General features: G+C 46.0%; 1 protein-coding gene across 5 annotated transcripts; it reads right to left on the bottom strand.

Moving 5' to 3' along the window:
• Positions 1 to 670: 670 nt before the first annotated feature.
• LOC124010530 (golgin subfamily B member 1-like) lies at positions 671 to 17,852 on the bottom strand. 5 transcript variants are annotated; one of them, XM_046323047.1, is made up of 19 exons: positions 17,663 to 17,852; positions 16,847 to 17,055; positions 16,210 to 16,357; positions 14,471 to 15,556; positions 12,015 to 14,195; positions 11,783 to 11,902; positions 11,549 to 11,704; positions 11,353 to 11,469; positions 10,762 to 10,884; positions 10,320 to 10,373; positions 9,774 to 10,043; positions 6,139 to 6,249; positions 5,732 to 5,980; positions 4,750 to 5,350; positions 4,531 to 4,661; positions 4,127 to 4,180; positions 3,745 to 3,975; positions 3,280 to 3,414; positions 671 to 945 (listed from the first exon to the last, which is right to left on the bottom strand). In XM_046323047.1, exons 2-19 carry the CDS (start codon positions 17,032 to 17,034, stop codon positions 769 to 771), a joined length of 6,132 nt encoding a protein of 2,043 aa, XP_046179003.1. In that variant the 5' UTR covers positions 17,035 to 17,055; positions 17,663 to 17,852; the 3' UTR covers positions 671 to 768. The 5 variants fall into 5 exon arrangements, with proteins under 5 accessions (XP_046179003.1, XP_046179002.1, XP_046178999.1 ...); XM_046323046.1 differs by having other exon boundaries at positions 17,659 to 17,828; XM_046323043.1 differs by lacking the exon at positions 17,663 to 17,852 and having other exon boundaries at positions 16,847 to 17,428.
• Between the last annotated feature and the right edge of the window lie 126 nt (positions 17,853 to 17,978).

Below are 17,978 nucleotides of genomic sequence, written 5' to 3'. Positions count from 1 at the left end.
CAACACTTTACATTTTGCATTTATATTTTTGTTCAGTGTATAACGACAAAGAACTGAAAGTCTTTGGTATGGACCTCTTTTTATCCTATTTGGCTTGATAAAGGATCCAGTAAAATGGCCTAGCTTTATTACCATGAATGCACTTGATATCAGACAGGCTGTCAGATCCATTAGGCCAACCTTTGAACTTTTTGACACTTGTCACATACAGAATAATCTTGGAAACCCAGAATTACAATCTTGCATAATTGAGTTAGATACTCAATTATTTTCTGGGGGAAGATGTGTTTGAAAAGAGACTAGAGCAAGCAGCGGAAGCAGGGCAGTAGCTCCACCCGCCTTTGCAAGTTACAGGCAAGTCTATGGGCCAAATGTCCCCTCCCCTTCCGAAATTCGAAAGATGCGAAATCGTGATTTGTCCAAAATTATCAGTGATGAAAAATCACTGATCAAGTTCCTTGATAGTCGTCGCATCCCACAGTCTGTTGACAGACACTACAATACCAGCTATATTACGTGCGTCTGTCCATGAGAGATTACACACAGAACATGTGAGTATTATGTCAGTGAGTATTATGTAGGCTATAAGGAACTGTCCATCGAAGCACAATGTCAAACAACTTCCCACATTTAAGCTGATGCTCTACTGTAGCCTTCCATTTCAAATTACTTTGGGCAGCGAGCGGTTATGAACGTTTGTGTCACAAGCAGGCAGTGCTTGACGATGTCATTAACTCTGGCCACTATAATCTCTCTCATCTTGTTCTCTCACTGATTGACAGTCACAGAGGCCCATCGTGTTTTCTCTCTGATTGGCAGGCACAGTGGCCTATCATCTGCTCCTCTCTCAGGAGAAGATTGGGGAGGGGCGGGGCTTACATGTCTGTCTGGAACAGGAACTTCCTCTAATAACGCCACAGGAGCCAGACCTCGTCTGCCATTCACCTGAAACACATAGTCACTCAGTAAGCTATCTACAGTACAGCTGCACTCATCTGTTTGGATAGCAGTCTGCTAGATAGTAGTCTGTAAGATAGTCATCTGTTAGGATAGCAGTCTGCTAGATAGTAGTCTGTAAGATAGTCATCTGTTTGGATAGCAGTCTGCTAGATAGTAGTCTGTAAGATAGTCATCTGTTTGGATAGCAGTCTGCTAGATAGTAGTCTGTAAGATAGTCATCTGTTTGGATAGCAGTCTGCTAGATAGTAGTCTGTAAGATAGTCATCTGTTTGGATAGCAGTCTGCTAGATAGTAGTCTGTAAGATAGTCATCTGTTAGGATAGCAGTCTGCTAGATAGTAGTCTGTAAGATAGCAGTCTGTTTGGATAGCAGTCTGTTTGGATAGCAGTCTGTTTGGATAGCAGTCTGTTTGGATAGCAGTCTGTTTGGATAGCAGTCTGCTAGATAGTAGTCTGTAAGATAGTCATCTGTTAGGATAGCAGTCTGTTTGGATAGCAGTCTGTTTGGATAGCAGTCTGTTTGGATAGCAGTCTGTTTGGATAGCAGTCTGTTTGGATAGCAGTCTGCTAGATAGTAGTCTGTAAGATAGCAGTCTGTTAAGAAAGTCTGTTAGACAGTAGTCTGTTAGACAGTAGTCTGTTAGACAGTAGTCTGTTAGACAGTAGTCTGTTAGACAGTAGTCTGTTAGACAGTAGTCTGTTAGATAGTAGTCTGTTAGATAGTAGTCTGTTAGATAGTAGTCTGTTAGACAGTAGTCTGTCAGATAGTAGTCTGTCAGACAGTAGTCTGTTAGATAGTAGTCTGTTAGACAGTAGTCTGTTAGATAGTAGTCTGTTAGATAGTAGTCTGTTAGATAGTAGTCTGTTAGATCTCTCAGACACAGATCTGTTCAATTACAGTGCATTCAGAAAGCATTCAGACCCCTCGACTTTTTCCACATTTTGTTACGTTACAACCTTATTCTAAAATGGATTCAATAGTTTTTCTCCTCATCAATCTACACACAATACCCCATAATGATAAAGCAAAACTACATGTCTTTTAAACATTTTTGCATTTAAATAAGTGTTCAGAACTTTTATTCAGTACTTTGTTAAAGCACTTTTGGCAAAGAATAAAGCCTCAAGTCTTCTTGGGTATGACGCTGCAAGCTTGGCACACCTCTATTTGGGAGGTTTCTCCCATTCTTCTCTGCAGATCCTCTCGAGCTCTGTCAGTTTGGATAGGGAACATCGATGCACAGCCATTTTCAGGTCTCTCCAGAGATTTTTGATCGGGTTCAAGTCCGGGCTCTGGCTGGGCCACTCAAGGACATTCAGAGACTTGTCCCGAAGCCACTCCTGCGTTGTCTTGGCTGTGTGCTTAGGGTCGTTGTCCTGTTGGAAGGTGAACCTTCACCCCCAGTCTGAGGTCCTGAGTACTCTGGAGCAGGTTTTCATCAAGGATTTTTCTGTACTTTGCTCTGTTCATCTTTCCCTCGATCCTGACTAGTCACTGAAAGAACATCCCCACAGCACGAGGTTTCCTCCAGATGTGACGCTTGGCATTCAGGCCAAAGAGTTCAATCTTGTTTTAATCAGACCAGAGAATCGTATTTCTCATGGTCTGAGTCTTCAGGTGCCTTTTGGTTTGGTTGAGTGGCCAGCTTTAGGAAGAGTCTTGGTGGTTCCAAGCTTCTTACATTTAAGAATGATGGAGACCACTGTGTTCTTGGGGACCTTCAATGCTGCAGACATTTTTTGGTACCATTCCCCAGATCTGTTCTTTGACACAATCCTGTCTCTGAGCTCTACGGACAATTCCTTCAACCTCATGGCTTGTTTTTTTCTCTGACATACACTGTCAACTGTGGGACCTTATACAGACAGGTGTGTGCATTTCCAAATCATGTCCAATCAATTGAATTTACCCCAGGTGGACTCCAATCAAGTTGTAGAAACATCTCAAGGATGATCAATGGAAACAGGATATACCTGATCTCAATTACAATTCTCATAGCTATGGTCTGAATACTTACGCAAATAAGGTATCTGTTTAAAAAAAAATGTATATACCTTTGCTAAAATTTCTAAAAACCTGTTTTTCATTATGTCATCATGGAGTATTGTGTGTAGATTGATGAGGAAAAAATGTAATTTAATCCATTTTAGAATAAGGTCGTAACGTAACAAAATGTGGAAAAAGTCAAGGGATCTGAATACTTTCCAGAATGCCCTGTACATACACATGATGATCCGATATAAAGAGATTCAAGCTACAAGTTAATTCTGCAAGTTGATTGGTAAATGACTGTTGACGGGATGTTGTTGATTGGCCCACCTCGGCCTGACAGAAGCCGTCGTTGCGTGGGTTGCCTAGCAGCATGACGGTTTCTCCCTCTCTCAGGGCCAGCTCTCTGCTGGGGTGGAGGTTAGGACTGTCCTTCAGAGGGTTGTAGTTGTAGATGGCCACAAGCTGAAAGGCACGCCACACACACGCAGAGTACACACACAGACACACACACATTAAAATACACAAGCCCAGAAGAGATGACTGTAAATGTAGATATTTATAAATGCATCACATTTCATTATTTCATACAGATTTCAATGAAACACAGTAACTGAAAAGGAACACATCAAGACCGTTGGACTTGCTGAGTCGGGTGAGTGTGGCTGAAAATATGCAGTAAAAGATTAAAAGATTAAAAAGTTGGGTCAGGGTAAGTTTCCCAAAATGGTCAGGGCAAAAGTGATCATGAGGTGGGTGTGTCAATTTAGAAGTGGGCATGTCTGTAGAACTCACTGGTTGGGTGGAGCCATTGTGTCGGTGTGTGGGCGGAGTCCTGCAGTCTCGGTAGGCAGGGTCTGTGCAGGGAGCAGCAGAAGCTGTGTTGACACGGGTGTGATCTGTCCTAAAGTGGGTGTGTTTTCCCCTGTAGATGAGGTGGACCTTCTCCGCATAGAGACCGTTGGAGCCCAGGGTCTGAACACTGATGTGGACCGGGCCGGACAGATCCAGATTCTCCAGAATACACTGAAAGAGAGGACAAGATACACACTGTCATCTTCAACCATTCAACTGATGATACGTAGAAACACCATACACAGTGATGAATATTATTGCATCATTAGAACAGGAAGAGGAAAGGTGGAGCATGTTGTCAAAGGACTGCTTCATACCGTACCTTCGTGCATGCAGAGCTCATGACAGACTTGTGGAACTCCCCTTCTACATAGATCTGTAGAGGTAGAGAGGTAGAGAGGTAGAGAGGTAGAGAGGTAGAGAGGTAGAGAGGTAGAGAGGTAGAGAGGTAGAGAGAGATCGAGAGAGATCGAGAGAGATCGAGAGAGATCGAGAGAGATATCGAGAGAGAGATCGAGAGGGGTCGAGAGAGATAGATAGAGAGAGAGAGAGAGAGAGAGAGAGAGAGAGAGAGAGAGAGAGAGAGAGAGAGAGAGAGAGAGAGAGAGAGAGAGAGAGAGAGAGAGAGAGAGAGAGATGAGCAAGGCATACACAGAGCACCGAATGAACAACACCAAAGCCATCCATTTACATTCTAATGTATCCAAGGCGAGAGGAGCAGCCTACCATGTATCCATACACAAAGGTTCCGTTGCTGCAGCCCAGCTCATCCAGTGGCGGTCTCTCCCAACCAATCATGAGGCTGCTCTGTCCCACCGTCCTGATGACCTCAACAGAGCTCACCTCAGCTGGAGGTTCTAAGAGGGGTGGGACCAAAGACAATCAGACACGTATGCTTTCCTTCAAGTGTACAGTCAACAGTGTGTATTGTGTAGGCTACTGCACCTGGTATAGCTCTGGGTTTGGGTGGTTTAGCTTGTTCAGGCTGGAGGTTGGAGAGGGGCTTCTTGATGCAATGGTCCTCATCAGGCAGTCGTGACAACTCAGCAAGGGGAAGAGCAGTAGTGATGGGGGCCATTTTGGTGGGGGCTGTAGTTCCAGCGGTAATAGGTGGAGGGGCAGATTTGGTGGGAGCAGTGTTCCACAAGGCAGTGGTAGTTTGTGCTTTAACAGTCCGGGCCACAGCGGTAGGAGGGGTATTAACAGGGGTTGTAACATTGGAGGTAGCAGCAGCAGAGCCAGTTTTAGAGAGGGGTTCTTTACCACTGCTAAGGGCAGTAGTGGTGGTGGTGGTGTAGACAGGAGGGCTGGTAGTTGGATGTGCTCTGTTTGGGGTCTGCTTAGAAGAGGTAGCACCATCACTGGTAGTTTTAGTGGGGGCAGTGGCAGATAGGAGACTAGTACTAGTAATAAGAGGGGTAGCTGCTACAAGGGTATGCTTGGGTTGGTTGGGGGCAGCAGGGTTGTGGTTGGGGTATCCTGGGGAGTACCCCTGTCCTGGAGGGGGACGGGAGTAAACCTGGGGGCTGGTCTTGGAAGGGAAAACCTAGGGAGAGAATGGGTGACATGGTTGTGTAGACTATATTGGGACTTTGAGCATAAACAATATACATTTGCAGTCCTTCAAGCCTGGTTAGCATAGCATTGTGTGTTTTGATACTTAATTCTACCACAACTGAAGTTTCCTGTTGAAAACAAGTTACTCAATATTTAATATGTCTGTTTTTTTATTTTAATGTGTATATGAACGTGCAGTTTAATGTGTTTATTGTATTTTGATGTGTATTGTGGTGCTATACAGGCCCATCTGGAAAAGAGACCTTGGTCTCAGTCTGACTCCCTGTCTAAATAAAGGTTAAATAAATCTAAAATAACTTGTGTGAAGGTAGGTAGCATAGAGTTTGTTGAAGCTGTACTATAGGCCTACCTGGTAGCTGTTGGAGAGAGTGTTCTGCAACTGCTGGTGAAGGTTGATTATCTTCCCTGGACTGGTCAGCTTCCTAGTCAGACTGGCACATCTCTCTGGCGAGGGGGAAGTCAGGATGAGTGGTCTCCCATTCTCCTCTAAGAAACGGGCAGGGACCAGGCCAGACTCCCCTTTCAACTCGGCATGGTACATCCCATGTCTGTCTGGGAGTCCAGTGACTTGGACTGATTCACCCGCAGAAAGGGGCAGCTGTAACAGAAATGTGTGGATAATATAAGCCTACTGTATAAGACATGCAACAAGATATAATTTGTTGTCATGTATTTATATTAATTAAAACAATGCTCTGTGACGGAATACTGTGTGCCACAGAAACTGAGAGTTGTAATATTTCTAAATCCAACTACCATTGGCAGTAGAGTGTGAGGCATGTTCGGAGAGGGGCAGTAGTCTTCTGTGGCCACACACACTCTGAAGTGTTCCCTCCTACTGCCTTCAGACACAGCTTTACTCAGCTCCTAGGGAGAGAGCACAACCCCTCAGAGATGGCCAGGGAAACCCCTTACACAGGTGTGTTATGTTATAAACCCCTTCAGCTGGTGTGAGGTATGTTTCTGTATTACACAGTGGTGGGAAAAGTACCCAATTGTCATACTTGAAAAAGTAAAGTTACGTTAATAGAAAATGACTCAAGTAAAAGTGAAAGTCACCAAGTAAAATACTACTTGAGTAAAAGTCTAAAAGTATTTGGTTTTAAATATACTTACAGTGCCTTGCGAAAGTATTCGGCCCCCTTGAACTTTGCGACCTTTTGCCACATTTCAGGCTTCAAACATAAAGATATAGAACTGTATTGTTTTGTGAAGAATCAACAACAAGTGGGACACAATAATGAAGTGGAACAACATTTATTGGATATTTCAAACTTTTTTAACAAATCAAAAACTGAAAAATTGGGCGTGCAAAATTATTCAGCCCCCTTAAGTTAATACTTTGGAGCGCCACCTTTTGCTGCGATTACAGCTGTAAGTCGCTTGGGGTATGTCTCTATCAGTTTTGCACATCGAGAGACCAAATTTTTTTCCCATTCCTCCTTGCAAAACAGCTCGAGCTCAGTGAGGTTGGATGGAGAGCATTTGTGAACAGCAGTTTTGAGTTCTTTCCACAGATTCTCGATTGGATTCAGGTCTGGACTTTGACTTGGCCATTCTAACACCTGGATATGTTTATTTTTGAACCATTCCATTGTAGATTTTGCTTTATGTTTTGGATCATTGTCTTGTTGGAAGACAAATCTCCGTCCCAGTCTCAGGTCTTTTGCAGACTCCATCAGGTTTTCTTCCAGAATGGTCCTGTATTTGGCTCCATCCATCTTCCCATCAATTTTAACCATGTTCCCTGTCCCTGCTGAAGAAAAGCAGGCCCAAACCATGATGCTGCCACCACCATGTTTGACAGTGGGGATGGTGTGTTCAGGGTGATAAGCTGTGTTGCTTTTACGCCAAACATAAAGTTTTGCATTAGTGCCAAAAAGTTAAATTTTGGTTTCATCTGACCAGAGCACCTTCTTCCACATGTTTGGTGTGTCTCCCAGGTGGCTTGTGGTAAACTTTAAACAACATCTTTTATGGATATCTTTAAGAAATGGCTTTCTTCTTGCCACTCTTCCATAAAGGCCAGATTTGTGCAATATACAACTGATTGTTATCCTATGGACAGAGTCTCCCACCTCAGCTGTAGATCTCTGCAGTTCATCCAGAGTGATCATGGGCCTCTTGGCTGCATCTCTGATCAGTCTTCTCCTTGTATGAGCTGAAAGTTTAGAGGGACGGCCAGGTCTCGGTAGATTTGCAGTGGTCTGATACTCCTTACACTTCAATATTATCGCTTGCACAGTGCTCCTTGGGATGTTTAAAGCTTGGGAAATATTTTTGTATCCAAATCCGTCTTTAAACTTCTTCACAACAGTATCTCAGACCTGCCTGGTGTGTTCCTTGTTCTTCATGATGCTCTCTGCGCTTTTAATGGACCTCTGAGACTATCACAGTACAGGTGCATTTATACCGAGACTTGATTACACACAGGTGGATTGTATTTATCATCATTAGTCATTTAGGTCAACATTGGATCATTCAGAGATCCTCACTGAACTTCTGAAGAGAGTTTTCTGCACTGAAAGTAAAGGGGCTGAATAATTTTGCACGCCCAATTTTTCAGTTTTTGATTTGTTAAAAAAGTTTGAAATATCCAATAAATGTCGCTCCACTTCATGATTGTGTCCCACTTGTTGTTGATTCTTCACAAAAAAATACAGTTTTATATCTTTATGTTTAAAGCCTGAAATGTGGCAAAAGGTCGCAAAGTTCAAGGGGGCCGAATACTTTCGCAAGGCACTGTATGTATCAAAAGTCAATGTAAAAGTATACATCATTTCAAATGCCTTATATTAAGCCAACCAGACGGCACCACTTTCTTTGATCTTTTCTATTTACAGATAGCCAGAGGCACACTGCAACATTCAGACCTCTTTTCCATTATTGAGTGAGTCCACCAGATCAGGCAGTAGGGATGACCAGGGATGTTCTCTGTTTAGTGAGTCCACCAGATCAGAGGCAGTAGGGATGACCAGGGATGTTCTCTGTTTAGTGAGTCCACCAGATCAGAGGCAGTAGGGATGACCAGGGATGTTCTCTGTTTAGTGAGTCCACCAGATCAGAGGCAGTAGGGATGACCAGGGATGTTCTCTGTTTAGTGAGTCCACCAGATCAGAGGCAGTAGGGATGACCAGGGATGTTCTCTGTTTAGTGAGTCCACCAGATCAGAGGCAGTAGGGATGACCAGGGATGTTCTCTTGATAAGTGCGTGAATTGGACCAGTTCCCTGAACTGCTAAGCATTCAAAATGGTAGGCCTTAATAACGGAACACTAGTCACTTTAATAAGGTTTACATATTTTTGCTTTACTCATCTCGTATGTATATACTGTATTCTATTCTACTGTATTTTAGTTCACACCACTCCGATATTGCTCATCCTAATATTTATATATTCCTTAAATCCATTATTTTTATTTTAGGTTGTGTGTATTGTGTGTGTTGTTGTGAATTGTTAGATATTACTACACTGTTGGAGCTAGAAACACTACACCTGCAACAACATCTGCTAAACATGTGTATGTGACAAATAACATTTGATTTGAAATGTAATGAGTACTTCTGGGTGTCAAGGAAAATGTATTGAGAAAAAGTACATCATTTTCTTTAGTAATGTAGTGAAATAAAAGTTCAAGTTCTCAAAAATATGAATAGTAAAGTACAGATTCCCCCCAAAAAACTACTTAAGTACTACTTTAAAGTATTTTTACTTTAGTACTTTACACTACTGGTTTCACACTGTACTAAGATGAGTTAGTGGTTCGGTGCAGTGGTATGGTGTCACGGTCGTCATATGGAGGAGACCAAGGCGCAGCGTGGTAAGCGTACATACTTCTTTAATGAAAGAAAGAACACTGAACAAAACGAACCGTGAAGCTAATATGGATTAGTGCAGACAGGCAACTAAACATAGAATAACAACCCACAAAATACCCAAGGAATATGGCTACCTAAATATGGTCCCCAATCAGAGACAACGATAAACAGCTGCCTCTGATTGAGAACCAATCTAGGCAACCATAGACATATAAACACCTAGACTTACAAAAACCCCTAGACATACAAAAACGCAAGAGACAATACAAACACTAAACAAACCACCCTCGTCACACCCTGACCTAACCAAAATAATAAAGAAAACATGGATAACTAAGGTCAGGGCGTGACATATGGTGTGTTACTGTGGTGTGTTTCAAACCTCTCCTTGGGGATCGGAAATTTCACAATTTTGTTGTTGCCCTGCACTACCTCACCTGAATGGAGTAGTTAAGGGCTTGATTAGTTGACAAGTTGAATCTGGTGTACTAGCTGTGGAATAGCTTGAATATATGGAACGGCTGGGGGTCCCCGAGGAGAGGTTGAAAACCTCTGTGTTACCACATCTCTTACCTGTGCTGCGGAGGCTGCAGCAGAGGTCTGTGAGCACTCTGGTCGTTCTGAGGCTGCAGGTGGGAGAAGGTGGGAGTTCTCCTGCAGAGCTGCAGTGGATGGGGGTGTGAAAGTGCTGGCGTAGTCCTGCAGTGCTGTGTCATTAAGCAGGTCCTCAGCCTCCTGGGTCAGATTGTAGTCCAGGCAGCCATACCGACGCAGGGCTCGCATCAACTGCACCAGTAGACTGTTCCTCTGCTGGCACTTCACCACCAGACATGACAGCTTGGCCTGCCATCGGACAGATCATCAGTCAATTAAAACCAAAACCTGGCAGCGTGGCTTGTCATTGGACAGATCAACAGTCAATCAAAACCAAAACCTGGCAGCTTGGCTTGTCATTGGACAGATCATTAGTCAATCAAAACCAAATCGTTACAGCATGGCCTCCCATTGGATACAACAGCTGTCAGTCAAAACAAGTCCAACACCAAATCTTATTTTAGCTTCAAACAACCATGTATCAAAGCAGACTAACAGACTACCCCCATTCTCCACCCCCCTCACCTTTAGAGGAGCTATGTCCAGATCCGTCTGACTCTTTCTCAGGAGAACATTGTACTGGAGAAAGTCAGGAGAGACAAAGCCATTAGACGAAATACACAGACTGGAAATTACAACAAAGCATTACAGTAAACCAAAAACACTGACCACAAATACAGCTCTGTTGATATTGTAAAAGCTCTTTTCCAATACAATTCATTCTGCATGTCTTTGAACAAACATCACTCTAAGCAGAGAGCTGTGGTTTTATCAGACTAGGATGAAGTTGCTCCTTGACACTGATCTCAAGTCAGTTTTGAATTTTCTTCCTAACAGGTAAGGCTCGAGATTCGAGGATGGTAGAGTATTAAGCTTATTCTAAATCTGTGCAAAAGGATGCCTTCTACCTAAATTGGTAAACTTAAGGGTAACCTTTACCAATCTTAGCTGACAAAAGGCAGTTTACCTTATTTCTGATGTCATCATAGCGCACCCTCAGTAAGGTGAGTGTGTTGCTCCAGTCCTCTCTGCTGCCCTGCTCTCCCTTCAGAGATGTGTACTCTGAACTCAGCTCCTTCAGAGCAACACTCTGCGTGAACGATCACAAATTCAGGTATACAGTACACACATAGAAAGATTTAGTCAACACACACACCTTGGCTTTGAGTTCAGCCTGAAGCAACACACACCTTGGCTTTGAGTTCAGCCTGAAGCAACACACACCTTGGCTTTGAGTTCAGCCTGAAGCAACACACACCTTGGCTTTGAGTTCAGCCTGAAGCAACACACACCTTGGCTTTGAGTTCAGCCTGAAGCAACACACACCTTGGCTTTGAGTTCAGCCTGAAGCAACACACACCTTGGCTTTGAGTTCAGCCTGAAGCAAGCCTGAACTTTGAGTTCAGCCTCCTGAGGATCTTTGAGTTCAGCCTGAAGCAACACACACCTTGGCTTTGAGTTCAGCCTGAAGCAACACACACTTTGAGTTCCTTGGCTTTGAGTTCAGCCTGAAGCAACACACACCTTGGCTTTGAGTTCAGCCTGAAGCAACACACACCTTGGCTTTGAGTTCAGCCTGAAGCAAGCTGAACTTCTCCTGGATCTTGATCCTCAGTGAGTGAGCATCGTTCTTCTCTCTCTCCAGACACAATAGTCTGCTCTTCACCGCTCCCAACTAACAACAGACACAGAGAGGTGGGTTATCATGACATGACTATGGTGGTTAGTGAGAGGGATACTTTCTCTATCCATACCTCTGCTCTCAGTGTGTGGTTTTCCCTCTTTGTCTTCTCCACCTCCTTGGTTTCCTCTCTCATCCCCTTCACCTCATTGGCTGCCTTTCCCGCCCTCTTCTCAGCCTCCTCTCGTCTGACCTCAGACACACCCAGCTCACGGTACCACCTTTGAGCCTGCACACACAGATTCTGTTCAGTCATGGTTCTGACCTCTCCTCTGATTGGCCAAGACAGGAAGAAAGGAGCGCTCACCTCTGATTGGGTCTTCTTCAGTACCTCTCGTGAGCTTCTGAGTTCTAACCCCAGCGACTCGATCTCCCCCATCAGTTCACTCTGCTCCATATCTGTTCCCTCCTTCTCTCCCAAGTGGTCCTGGATACGGGGATATGCTATAACTCACACAACCCTGCGACACGCTACTACTGACAGAAACTCAGTGCCAACATACATAACAACTCACACAAGTACAAAGATTCCCTCCTACCTGTGCAGACTGTGCCAGACGGATGGTCTTGTAGGAGTAGACCATGGCCAGACATCTATGAGTGACATCACCATCATCATGCATTTTTGGCATTTTTGGCATCCCTCTCTCTGTAGCCACAACCTCTGTGCGTGTTGCCTTGCCAACGTGGTTCTCTGAGGGCTGCTGGTTGTGGCTCCGCCCCTGTAACAGCAGCTGATACCGTAGAGTAGCGACGTCCATCTGCAACTGGTCTCTCTCCTCTGTGAGCTGTTCTCTCTGTTCTCTCAGAACATCCATTGACTGAACTAGCTGCTCTTTCTCTTCTTTTAGATCAGAGACAAACTGGTCCACCTGGTACCGCTCTCGTGTTTGAAGGCTGAGAGATGACAGCCTGTCTCTTTCCTGCTCTAGACGGCTGAGTGTCTGTGTTAGCTGGTCTCTCTGTCCCTTTAAACCACACAATGACTGCATCAACTGGTCTCTCTCATCTTTTTGGCCGTCTCTCTCCTCCTGGAGTCCAGACATTGACTGAACTAGCTGGTCTCTCTCCTCCTGGAGTCCAGACATTGACTGAACGAGCTGGTCTCTCTCCTCCTGGAGTCCAGACATTGACTGAACGAGCTGGTCTCTCTCCTCCTGGAGTCCAGACATTGACTGAACGAGCTGGTCTCTCTCCTCCTGGAGTCCAGACATTGACTGAACGAGCTGGTCTCTCTCCTCCTGGAGTCCAGACATTGACTGAACTGGCTGGTCTCTCTCCTCCTGGAGTCCAAACACTGACTGAACTAGCTGGTCTCTCTCCTCTTTTAAACCACACATTGACCGCATCACCTTGTCTCTCTCATCTTTCAGACCACAGAGGGACCTTGTCAGCTGTTCTTTCTCTTCTTTTAAACCACAGAGTGATTTATGGATCTGGTCGCGTTCTTCTTTCAGAACCCACATGGAGCGTGTTAGCTGGTGTTTCTCCTCTGTCTGACTGCTAAGTGAGAGGGCTACCTGTTCTCTTTCCTCTTTGAGATCACTGAGATAGCCAATCAGCTCGTCCCTCTTCTCTCTAAGCCTGCACGTTGACTCCGTGGTCAAACGGTCCTCCTGCTGACTACACACTGACTCAACCGTGTGGTCAACCTGTGGTACACCATTATTCACTGACCCTGGCGTCTGATCACCTTGTAAACTGGTCACAACCCCTACTGTGGGTTGACCCTGTTGAGCGTGCACTGAGCCGACCGCATGCTCACCCTGTTGACCGCACTCTGACTCTAACTCAGTGGTCAAACCACTGTCACCCTGCTGTAGGCCTAGCTGACCGCTCTCGACCTGTCTTTCCTGCAGCTCTATGATAGTGTTGAGGTCATCCTCAGTCTTCCTGGTCAGCTCAGTGATGAGACCTCCCTGCTCCAGGTTCTCCTGCTCCAGCCTGCTGCTCTCCCTCTCTAGCAGGGACACTTGCAGCCTGAGCTGGACTAGCTCCCTCTCACTCTCCCCCTCCTGCCTCTCTATGTGGGCTAGGAGCTCCTGGATACGCCTGCCCAGGGCCCGGTTCTCCTGGTTCAAGGCTAGGGCTAGGTCATCTTGGGCTAAGGCATACAGGGACAGGTCATCCTGGGCTAAGGCGAGGATAGTATCATTCTGATATGGAGTTGCAGTGAGCTCTCTGCAACTCTGGGGGACGAGGTTTGGAGTTGACACCTTATTATCCTGGACATTTGTCATGCTCTCGCCAACAAGCGAGGACGCCTGCTCCACCTCGCAGGCCCACGTTTCTCCCTGCGCCCTGAGTTTACATTTCAGTCGGGCGTTCTCCTCGGTCACCCTGTGCAGCTGGTCCTGTGTGTGTCGTAGAGTGCTCTCCAGCTGGTCCCTGTGGTCCCGGAGTGAGTCCATGTCGCCCCCCATGCTCCTGTAAGCCTCTTTCAGGGCCTCAGTCTCCTCGCTTGTTCCCTCCTCCAGGTTGAGAGAGGGGAAGCACCCAGGACCAGGACACCAGTCCCTCAGGGTCAACTCCCCCAGACCCTCAACGCTCTTAGTACCCAGGGATATGAGGCCGGGGTTCTGGCTACGGTGGCCTGAGAGGTTCAGGAGGTCCGGCTGGGGCAGAGGCAGAGTGGAGTTTTCCTGCGACCTCTCTGTTGCTCCATGGTGTTGAGCAGAGGGGTATGTGTCTAGTGAAGACTGGCCTGGGATCATCTTCACCTGCATAGAAGATGAACACTAAACATTAGAGGTTCATCAAAAAGCAGATCCCAGTCTCAAAACACACAAGCCGGCCACACTCGTTAGTTCCTCTGTAGTTACTCAGATCAACATTCCACTTTGGACACATGATAATCCCAAATTATAATCCATTTTACAATCCTAAAATAAGGTTTGCTTGTAATCGTAATCATTCACATTCTTGAGGCTTAACTCTCCAACTCTTACACTGACTTACAGAGTCCCCTCTACATGAACTTCATCTCATCACTCACCGGGTCAGTGTTGTTAACAGAGCAGGGAACTGGTTGACCCAGGCCAGAGGTGTTTGGCAGGGAGGTAGCCAGGCTAGGGGTAGAGACAGGTCTGGGGTCAGTGTTGTTCACAGAGCAGGGAACTGGTTGACCCAGGCCAGAGGTGTTTGGCAGGGAGGTAGCCAGGCTGGGGGTAGAAACAGGTCTGGGGTCAGTGTTGTTCACAGAGCAGGGAACTGGTTGACCCAGGCCAGAGGTGTTTGGCAGGGAGGTAGCCAGGCTGGGGGTAGAGACAGGTCTGGGGTCAGTAGAAACCAGGCTGTGGTTGGTCTGTCTCAGAGTGTGGCTGAGCCTCTGACACAGTCTCTGGTTCTCCTCTTGCAGCTCCTCCACCTCCTCCATCAGGGAGCTCTCTGTCAGCTTCAGTCTGTGGACCACCGTCCTCATCTCCTCCAACGTACAGGACAAGAAGTGGTTGTTCTCCTGCGCTTCCTCCAACTGTTCCATCAGCCCCCTCTGCTCCGCCAGCCCCTGCTCCTCCCTCTCCAGCAGAATGCTGAGGTCCTCCTGGAGGCTGAGGATGAAGCTTCTCAGTCTAGCCTCACCCCCCAGACTCTCACCATCTTCCCCTTCCTCCCCCTCTCTTTCTCCCTCTATTTCTCTATCATCCGCTCCCTGCTTCTGCTGGAGCTGTTGTCCGTAGTGTCTCCGCTGTGTCTTCTCCTCACCGTCCTCCTCCTCTCCTTCTCCTTCCTCCCTTGGGTGGGGCAGTCTCTCTGTCTCTGTTCTCTGTTGGCCTGAGGTTGGTACCATGATGGACTTGACATTGTCTGCAGTAACAGAGTTGGTGCTAGCTGTGTTGAGAGGGGCTATGTAGGTGGCAGCAGATACGTTCATCTCCAGCACCGGTCGCTCCAGCTGGTGGAGTCTGGTCTGCAGGCCCTGCTCTCTGTCTCTGGCCAGGCCTAGCTTGTGGTGTAGCTGGCTCTTAAAGTGCTCAAAGTACTGAGACTGGCGGCCCATCTCCTCTTCTTTAGCCCTGAGCTGGGCCTGGCAGCGCCGCAGCCTCTCCCTCCACACACGATCCCCACGCTCCTTCTCCTGGGACTGGGACAGAGACAGGGAGATTACAATAACTTACACCTGAGCTACAATAGAGTTATGATACTCGCATACTCCCTGCATTCTCCTTCTTACAATTAAAATAAATTACAATAAATTACCCTACACTAATACCTGAGTTACAACAGGTTTACACTACACTAATACCTGAGTTACAACAGGTTTACACTACACTAATACCTGAGTTACAACAGGTTTACACTACACTAATACCTGAGTTACAACAGGTTTACACTACACTAATACCTGAGTTACAACAGGTTTACACTACACTAATACCTGAGTTACAACAGGTTTACACTACACTACCTGAGTTACAACAGGTTTACACTACACTAATACCTGAGTTACAACAGGTTTACACTACACTACCTGAGTTACAACAGGTTTACACTACACTAATACCTGAGTTACAACAGGTTTACACTACACTAATACCTGAGTTACAACAGGTTTACACTACACTAATACCTGAGTTACAACAAGCTTACACTACACTACCTGAGTTACAACAGGTTTACACTACACTAATACCTCAGTTATAACAGGCTTACACTACATGTACAGTACAGCTTCCAGTACTCGTATGTTTGCTATGCCTCATTGAAGCTCATGTAAAGCTCAATTCTGTCTCTCACCATGGAGCGTACCTCCTCCCTCAGCGTGTGGAGCCGCTCATCCAGCCTCTGGCGCTGCAGCATGCTGGGGCAGTGGAGGACTGAGTTGGAAGTAAGGTCCTCCACCTTCTGTAGCAGGCTCTGTTCTGACACCTCCAACTCTCTAATCCTGCACAGGAGGACAACATGACTCATTAGATCACATTACATTTTCATAGCATTACATGATTAGCATAGCATTACATGATTAGCATAGCATTACATGATTAGCATAGCATTACACGATTAGCATAGCATTACATGGTTAGCATAGCATTACATGGTAAGCATAGCATTACATGATTCGCATAGCATTACATGATTAGCATAGCATTACATTAGCATTCAACAGATGAGACATCCTACTGTCAAATTGTTTTTGCCTGTCATAAGTCCAAGAGAAAATAGAAGTGTGCACACATACCTTACTGATTGCAATGTTTGAAATAAACCCCACACAGTGATATCATGCTAAGAGGTAACCAACAGTCTGTTACTATGGCAAAATGCTGCTTGGTAAGCTACATGTGAGTACAGGATGTGCAATGTGATATGGTTGTGGCCATATGTTGTAGCTGTGTGATACATGATCCCTGTCTCTATGTCACCTGCTCCTCACCTGCTGTGCAGAGCGCTCTCAGACTCAGTGAAGGAGCTGACGTTGTCTCTCAGGCTGTGCTCTAGAAGCTTCACTCTGTGGGTCAGAACCTGGAGGTCCGGGGTGCCAGTGGGACCTGTTTCCATGGTTACAGAGTGAGCTCCGGTTCCGCTGTTGTAATCATGTTCCCCTCCATGGTTGTTGTTCATGGGTGACCTCCTCTCTAGAACCTGCAAACCAACGGTTTCCATTCAGAAACCTTACTGATCCTCTCCCTGCATTCATCCACTGTCCGGTAGCAAACCAACAAACACACTCCTTCTCCAACCTCAGTCACACACCCCCTCTCTTTCTCAAAACTGCATCCCTTCTCTTCTTTCTCTATATACGTCTCTGACCTCCCTCTTTCTCTCCCTTCGCTTCTCTGTCTTTGTCCTCTCTTCCATCTCTTTCTTGACCCTTTGCTGTGGTGTAACACACACACACACACACAAACACACACACACACAAATTGCATTAATCATGAGAGCAGCAGCTCGGCTGCAGCAAGTAGCTGACTAGCTTCAGACATGCGTCTAAAGTTACCTCACCACCTCCTCTCCCTAACCACAACAAGCCCCTCCCCCTCATCCCATCACCTATCTCTCTCCCAGTTAGCCAAGTTACTGCGTAACTCTGATTAAGCTAATGAATGAATGTGAAGCCAATGGATAACTCAGAACTGCAGAACAGAGCTGAAGGAGGAAGTATTTGTATTGGGTTTGTTTTGTCAAGGTACCTAAAGTTAGTCATAATTGTAAAATACAGTGCTGTGATAATATAAAGTAACTTACATACTGAAGCGTCTTTGTTGTCTTCCACCGTCTAGACTCCTCCCGTCCCCTCAGTCCTCTGGTGTCTCTACTGCGGAACCTACTAAGAGCTTTCACTTCTTACCCTTTCAACGTGGCCGTGACAGACGTTTCCATGGAGACCTTCATGCGCTGAGCTTTCCGGGAATGTCCAGTGCCCAGGACTTGGCTAGTCTGTGTTAGAAAGGCCACCTGCTTTCTTTCCCCCTCCCCATCTTTCCCCCTTCTTCTCCTCCTCCTCCTCTTTCTCCCTCCTCACCGATTGCACTCTTTCGTTGTGTGGTTCTAAATTCATCTGAGGC

The sequence above is a fragment of the Oncorhynchus gorbuscha genome, linkage group LG23 (assembly GCF_021184085.1).
Source record: "Oncorhynchus gorbuscha isolate QuinsamMale2020 ecotype Even-year linkage group LG23, OgorEven_v1.0, whole genome shotgun sequence".
Lineage (NCBI taxonomy): Eukaryota > Metazoa > Chordata > Actinopteri > Salmoniformes > Salmonidae > Oncorhynchus > Oncorhynchus gorbuscha.
This window is presented reverse-complemented; position numbering and strand designations above follow the sequence as displayed.